The sequence below is a fragment of the Anas acuta genome, chromosome 3 (assembly GCF_963932015.1).
Source record: "Anas acuta chromosome 3, bAnaAcu1.1, whole genome shotgun sequence".
NCBI lineage: Eukaryota > Metazoa > Chordata > Aves > Anseriformes > Anatidae > Anas > Anas acuta.
In genome coordinates, this window is record NC_088981.1 from 108,430,473 (window position 1) to 108,438,301 (window position 7,829).

At 52.2% G+C, this 7,829-nt stretch overlaps 1 protein-coding gene across 1 annotated transcript; it reads left to right on the forward strand.

The window, feature by feature from the left end:
- Positions 1–1,376: 1,376 nt before the first annotated feature.
- Positions 1,377–3,747, forward strand: LOC137854816 (rho-related GTP-binding protein RhoB). The gene has a single exon (XM_068678702.1). The coding sequence runs from the start codon at positions 1,689–1,691 to the stop codon at positions 2,277–2,279; it is 591 nt and encodes a 196-aa protein (XP_068534803.1). The 5' UTR covers positions 1,377–1,688; the 3' UTR covers positions 2,280–3,747.
- The last annotated feature ends 4,082 nt before the right edge of the window (positions 3,748–7,829 follow it).

The window sequence follows — 7,829 nt, forward strand, 5'->3', positions numbered from 1 at the left end:
TATTAAGACTCGCACTGTACTGCAAATTGACTCCGCTTGCCTGTCAAAGTGGTTCTGCATGCTTGGGATATTTATAGGGGAAAGAGGTACATCGCGAGAAGGACATGGCAGCATGGAAAGAAGACTTTTACATCAGTGACTTCTTTGGGGTTCGTGACGAATTTAAGATTGTGAGCAATGACAATAAAGGTAAAGGGACAATGCCAATCCGAAATTTAGCACGTTAGAAGTTCAAAGGTACTGGAGAGCAGTGATGACCGTGACTACACTTTTATAGTTTGCTGTTTGTTCAGTTTGAATTTATTATGGTGACTTCATGGGAAAGGTGCTGTGCAAACTTCAGATCAAGGTACAAACCCATCCATCACCCAACAGAGAGATGTGTTATTTTGAAAGAGAGAAATAGGAATTACAGAAAAAAGGCTCTCAGAAGATGAATTACATTTCAATGCCTAGGATTAAGTGAATCGTAAGTGAACCACGTGCCCTATTACCACACACTTCTGTAACTCTATGGAAGGCACCTGTCAAGGAATGGGATATGCTCAGTGGTGTATTTGGTCTTTAAGTGGGTGTTTTTAAATACAGCTTTTAATAACATTGTATTGTCTGGGTTCTGTGCTATTCACTAATGGCATCCCTGGCTGGCAAGGGAAGGCAAGGTCTGGGGGGTAAGGAGAAAATCGCCTGGGTGGAAATGCTTGCAGGGAAACGAGCTTCAGGGAGCACCCAGAGAACAGCGATAGCTGTGACGGGGACAGAGCGAGCTTTCCAAGGAATTTCAGTGAGATTTTACAGCGCAGGGCTACACTAATGTGAGCTGTGCCAGTGCCGAGGCACGCAGCCCCAGCCTCCACGCAGCCTTTATACTCTTTAATTCTCCACGTTCATTTATTAATTTACTGGCACTTCCCATATCCGTCAGCGTAAACCAAAAGGGCATTTCGGTTCAAGCCTGCTGCTTCTCCCGGCGCACAGCCCCTCCGCTCCCCTTCGCCCAAAGGCAGGACAGGGGCCAATTTTTTTCCTCTCAGGGGCCAATTTTTTTTCCCTCTCAGGACGGGCAGCGGTCGGGGATCCAACCGAGCCCCAAATATTTAACGCCAAACAGCCTCCGGTCGGCTTTCACAGGGTTTCACAGCCGGATTTTCCCTCAGGGGCCGCCCGCCCCCAGCTCTCCCCTCACGGCCGCCCGCGGCCCCTCAGCCCCGAGCCCGCCACCGCCCCTCAGCCCCGCTCCCCCCCCCCCCCACCTCCCAACCCCGCCTCCCGCCTTCGCCAGCCCGACCAATCGCGTCGCTCCCCGCCGGGGATGACCTCACTCTCTGCCTCCCCATTGGCTGGCTATATTAAGAAAGTCGCGAGCGCCTTTAAATAGCGGCTCGCGGCCGCGGCTTGCGGCAGTTGGCGGCGAGCGGCGGTGCGGCTCGGAGCTCCCTCGCCCGGCTGTTACCAGGCGGCCTCGGCGGCGTTTCCCCCCGCTGGGAATTGGGCCCGGCCGGGTTGCACCGAGCTTCCGAGCGTGCCCCCGAGGCCGGGGAGTTGAGGAGGGCCTGCCGGCCTGCCCGCGCGGGCCTGCCTACGCCACGGTGTCCTGTGAGAAGCGAGAGGAAGCGGGGGGCGGCCGCGGGCAGGAGGGCGCTGCCATCGTCCTGCTGCAGGGCAAGGCCAGCTTGGCGAGCTTGGCCATGGCCGCCATCCGCAAGAAGCTGGTGGTGGTGGGGGACGGCGCCTGCGGCAAGACCTGCCTGCTCATCGTCTTCAGCAAGGACGAGTTCCCCGAGGTCTACGTGCCCACCGTCTTCGAGAACTACGTGGCCGACATCGAGGTGGACGGCAAGCAGGTGGAGCTGGCCCTGTGGGACACGGCTGGCCAGGAGGACTATGACCGCCTGCGCCCCCTCTCCTACCCAGACACTGACGTGATCCTCATGTGCTTCTCCGTGGACAGCCCGGACTCGCTGGAGAACATCCCGGAGAAGTGGGTGCCTGAGGTCAAGCACTTCTGCCCCAACGTCCCCATCATCCTGGTGGCCAACAAGAAAGACCTGCGCAACGATGAGCACGTGCGCAACGAGCTGGCCCGCATGAAGCAGGAGCCGGTGCGCACCGAGGACGGCCGTGCCATGGCCATTCGCATCCAGGCCTACGACTACCTGGAGTGCTCGGCCAAGACCAAGGAGGGCGTCCGGGAGGTCTTCGAGACGGCCACCCGGGCGGCCTTGCAGAAGCGCTATGGCACCCAGAACGGCTGCATCAACTGCTGCAAAGTGCTATAGGGGGTGGCTGGAGCATGGTGCTGGGCATGGTGCCTGGGTCACCTGTTGGTGGGCGGAGAGGAGCGGGGTTATGCACGCACACAGCATCTGCCTGTTCCCTCTGCTGGGGGCCGGTGATGGATTGGGGTGGGGGTTAAGGGAGGGGGCACGCTCCCTTAGCCTTGGCTGAAAAGGGTTGTGCTGGCTCAGCCGTGGGGACAGAGGGAGGGGGGGTTGCATGCCCTGAGTCTTGGGAATGGGTTGGAGAGAAGCCTTCTCCTTCGCTGGCCCCTGTGAGTTGATCGCTGACTCTCAACGACAAACAGCTGCTGGGACTGGACTGAGCAAACGCTGCACCCGGCTCTTCCCCTTTGCCCACCACCTGCTGCTCCCGGCTCCCAGGCGGCCTCCTCTCTTTTGCAAGAGGAGAGCGGTGGAGCTGAGATGCTCCAAGGGACTGGTGCCTCCTGCGTGCATGTGCCTCCCCCGAGGCGGGCTGGGGAAGGGCTGCGTCTCTCGGGCTGCCTGCGGTGTCCTCGCCTCTCCGGCGGGTGTTCTGACCTGCTGTGGAAGTTAGTGCCCCGAGGACCGGGGAGGGTGATCCCGAGCGAAGCCTGTATATATCTTACGTTTTTTTTCTGTCTTGTGCAAAACTGGGGTAGTGCAGGGGGTGCTTATTTAAAGTGAGGTGGGGAGGGATGCCCAGCTGGGACTTGTGTTGTGCAAAGGAACTTGCCCGAGGCGAGCTGCTGCCTGCTGGCAGCACGAGCCTCCAACTGTCTCCAGCTGCAGGCTGGGAAGTGAAGCTGGACTGCTCCAGCCTCCTCGTTGACCATCCTGTTCTTGACAGACAAGGCAGGATGAGCAAGGGGAGGGGGTGATATTGCCATATTATGATCTTGGTGCCTGCTCCTTCATTTGATGTTGTCTTCTGAAGATGCGTTGATTGGGATTTATTTAAGTTTATTTTCAAAAGAAGTTACTTTGCACAACTTGGAGTTTTTTTTTTTTTTTTTGAAACACTCAATGCACTTGCCATCTGCATTCAACACTGTAGCGTTGGAAACACTCAGCAACCTCATCTGGGCCTTGTTTTTAAAATTGTGACTTCAACACAAGAATAAATAAAACCACTGTATCTTTTTGCCTTGAAAAAAAATGGGTGAAAACACTGTTCCTTACGCATTGAGTACATCAGACTTTAATACTAAAGGGCAGTTTAAAGAATTTAGGTTTATTTAAAACTTATTTTCACAGGGTGCCAGACCTGGGTGAAAATAATCTTGTGTTTCTCTGGTTCAGAGAACAAATTTATCCATTTATGTTTGTTTACTTTTTTTCCTTCTTCCCTCAACAGTGGTACTGAGACTGTTTGGTTTTGTTTTTAATAAACTGACGTGGCAAAAACTGAGATGTATATGATGTTTACATAAAATTATGAACTGTGTATGCAGTTTTTTATGTAAAGTATTAAAAGATTCTATGCTGATCCCTGAGGAAGCAGTGTTGTGATTTACGGAGGCTGGAGGGGTTACAACACACCCTGATGGGGGGGCTGGACCAGAGTTTGCCCCATACCCACACGTGCTCCCCTTGGTGCTTTCTGTGGCTGAAATACCCCTTGGGCAGCTCTCAGGGCTGATGGTGGTGGCTGCCTTCAGGGGAGCTGGTTTCTTAATTTCCACAGGTGGCTGTGTGGGGGGTGGCGGTTAATCCGCCCTGCTTACTGCTTGCCCTCAAGGTGGGCTGGGGGGCGAGGCTGTGGCTGGGGTGAGGGCTTTGCTCACTGCTGCACATGCAGGCAAAGCTTTGGCTTTCCAGGTGACAAAGCAGGCAGAGAACTGAAAATAGCCAGGCCAAGAGAATTATTTTTCATGATCAGAATTTAGACAAAAGCAGCTTTTATTTACTGGCCTCCTCTGTGGACAGCAGCAGGGCTCCTGGGCTGGCTCCACTCACTGCAGAAGCCAAAGCCACGGAGCTCATTTCCCAACCACTGTCCTCCTGAATTGCCATGGCACTGTAAAACGCCTGACTCCATGCACTTGCCTCTCCTCTCACCCAGTGCTTCAGGGCCCAGCGCCCTGCGTGTGCTGCTCCTGCATGCACCTGCAGCATCCGTGGCTCCTGGCCAGAGAGATGGGCTGGTGTCATGATGCTGAAGAACAAATCCCGTGCCCAAAGTGCTGATGTTTCCTTATTTCTTTTTTAACCCCAGAAAAACTCCCTTAGGTACCTATGAGAGAAACCTCAACCAGATTAACATTTTTCTCAATCTTCTCACCTCCTTTTTTTGCGGAGGTGTGAGGAAGGAGTCTTCTCTTGGTCTCCCGTGTGAATCCTTGCAGGGCACACTGAATTGTTCCAAAACGTTTACCAACACCAAGGCAAACACAACACGTTTGGCTGCGTTTGCTTGTTTGCTCAGGGAGGGCTCTGCCAGCCTCCTGCCGAAAGCAATCAGGCTTTTTTTTTTTTTTCTGACACAGAAGTAGCGGGCTCCTTGCTCCACAACTGGGAAGTCGGTCAGAACACATGGAAAAACCTGGCTTTAAATTTTCAAGGCTTCAGATACGACACAAGGTGCAGTCTGTGCCGGGAGTTTGCTGCGTGGTTTCACCTGATCCTTAGGGAAAGGCAGCTGTGTTTTCACTGGTTTCAGCCAGGACATCCTAACATACCCAAGCACTGTGTTTTGGGTATCAGTCTCCAAGGATTCCCATTTTCCTGGTGTTCAGAGCAAGTTTCTCATCTTCAGGCTGAGAATCCTAAAAAGGTTTCTGGTCCTTTGAATTTAAATCTCAGTTTTTAATGTCTAAAGGGCCTCTGCCAAAGGCTCCATTCTTGGAAACTCCCCCCGAAGCCTCCGCATCCTGCATACCACCAGCCAGTGACATTAAAATCAGCGTGGCAAACTTTTGCCTTAAACTGATCGCGACAGCTGCAGAACGTACAAATTCTGCAGGGCTGCAGCAAGAAGTAATCTTCTCGACGTCCCCAACGAGAAAGCATTAATATTTGTATTTTAAACACAGGGAGATGAGTTAGCATTGCACCTCTGCATAATTAACTCACCAATATTTCCCACCAAGGTGCTTACAGGATAATTGCCTCCAGTATTTCAGATTGGATGAAGCCTGGAGACGAAGCCACCTGGGGAAGGAAGGTCAGTGGCTTCTTCCATTTCGGAGGCACGGCCGCAGGAGCTGTAAGCAGTCCCCGTTTGGTGTGCCAAAATGTGACACATCGTCTTTGGTGGGAGAAAGAAGCCGGTGAAAATCCCTGCTAGTTTTGGCAAAGGGAGTTTTTATGTCACGTGTTGAAGTCAAACCATGTTTTTGGCAGGTTGTTTCAGCTCTCGTGCAATACAGGGGGGTTACTTGAATATAAATAGGAGCAGAAATTGTGGCAATGTCTTATACAGCCTTTGGTTTTTGCAGCAATAACTTCATTTGGCTCTCCTTGCTTCACCGTGTATGCAGCATATTGCAAATCCAATTTAGCAATCCAATAAAAAATGGACACTAATTCCCTGTAATGAGAGGAAAAATAAAGTAACTTGAGGACAACCACAAATATGTTACTAGAATCAGAGTCAATGACTGCAATTCTTTCATAGGTTTTATTCCTTGGATGCAGAAAATAATAAAAAAAAAAGCTTGGTTTGACCTTTCAGATTTTAGCGATCTGTAGCACTGGTGGATCCAGGTCTTTCTTGCCTTTGCTGGTTTTGTAATATCATGAATGGAAATTGCATTGATAGCTCCCTTTGCTATTTTGTAGAGCTAACATCGAAGGATCTAAGACTGGACACTGGCACCTGTGGGGCTGAAGACCAGTTTGGAGGTCTGGCTAACCCAGCCTATGCATGGAGACACTTCACAGCAGGCAGCCAGCAGAGATGTTGGGGAGAGCTTCAAGGAAGCTCGTGGAGATGGTTTGGATCCCAGCGCCGCGGGTCTGTTCCCGCAGGGAACCTTCACCTCTCCAGTTTTACATTTCGGTGAGAAGCAGTGACCAGGCAGATCAAGTTTTGGGGCCAGTTGCACCCCGAGCAGAAGCACAGAGTGATTTTCACTCCTTCAGAGCATCCACAAAGCGTTTTGAAGGAGGATTACCAGATGGGTGCCTACAGCATGCACTAAACACACAGACACGTTTTTGCCCTAGCCTGCTGGTCTGCCTGCTTGACACCGAAATCTCAGTGGGATTTCTCCCCAAAATGCTTAATTCTGTTGCTTTCAGGCCATTCATCCTCACTCAGAGCTTGACAGGACAGGGCTGGAGACGGGCATTTGGAAACAAAGCAGATTTCCTGGCGGGCTCATTTGCAGGATAATGTCCCTTTCCTCCCCTGGACGGGGTGGTGGCAGCCCTGGGACCCCCCCAGGGTACTGGAGGAGCCCTTTCTCCTCCTCCCAAGCTTTTGTGCAGTGGGTTTCAGCCTTCTGTATCCAAGCAGGCTTGAATATATTCATTTTTTTACTTTCCCTTATGACTTCTTTTGATTTTCTCTGACATTCAGGGGGAAGTGACACTACCATTGCCACCACCTAGAGCGCCAAGGGGCTGGATGGGAGTGAGCTCAGTGCCTCCTGATGGCCCAGGACACCTCCAAAGCATTAACTCCAACGAGGTGCTGGCAAGACAAAGACGCACAAACACCAGTAACGAGGTGAAAAGGGAAGCAAACTGCAGTAATTGCCTGGCAGCCAGGAATTTCACAAAGGTGTGCCTAATGCCGGGGCTCCTCGCTACCAGCCTGCATGGCTCCCACGCCCCGCAGCATCTCCTCTTGGGTGGGCTCAGCAATTAACACTGCCCTGTTAAATTTGGAGCTCAGTGTGAACTGTTCAGGCTTGAAGAAGGGCTTTGGTGCCTGGAGGCTTCGCTGCCCTTTTCAGATGGACCAGTGGGGTTTAATGAAAGGCCATTCCTCTTCTGAGCCTCCTTCATCTGGACTCTTCCTAGTCCTTCAGGGCAGCATCCAGCACAGCCTCCCTCCCGTAGAGGTTAGCACAAAGCAGGCAGGATGTAAATAATGTATTGACACCCTTCCCTTGTGGTCCTGAGCTCGGGCACTGTTCAGCTGTGGGACTTTGCAGTTTGTTTCGGGGTCATTTTGTCGGTACGGGCAGGCTGACCCACAGCGATGGCTTGGCCACGTCACGCTGACGTGGCTGCAGGGTCACTGCAGAAGTTTCTTGTTTTGCTCCCTTTGATCTGTTGAAAAAGGATCAGGTTTCAGGGGAAAATCAGCCCAGACAAGCCACAGAAGGCCGGGATTACTGGCAGCAAGAAGCAGTACAAGAGACAAGATACAGGTCAAGCTGCAGCCAGCCGAGGCTTGGGCCCAGGACAGACAGGGACACGCTGGTTGCTTCTTGTTGAAGATTGAATTGTTGGATATTGTCGAATCCGGTGGCTACACTCTCAAAAACTAACAAAACAAGCAAAAGAAAGTGCTCACACTCCAAAATTTGCTGGGTTGGGGAATGAAACAAAGCCTGCGGGGCTAGGGGCTGCCCAGGACTCTTGTCTCAGCATCCCTGCGGGGAGGCGCCCGTGGAT

Coding starts and splice junctions, on each gene's coding strand:
- LOC137854816 (XM_068678702.1), top strand. CDS start 1,689: ATGGCCGCCATCCGCAAGAAGCTGGTGGTGGTGGGGGACGGCGCCTGC.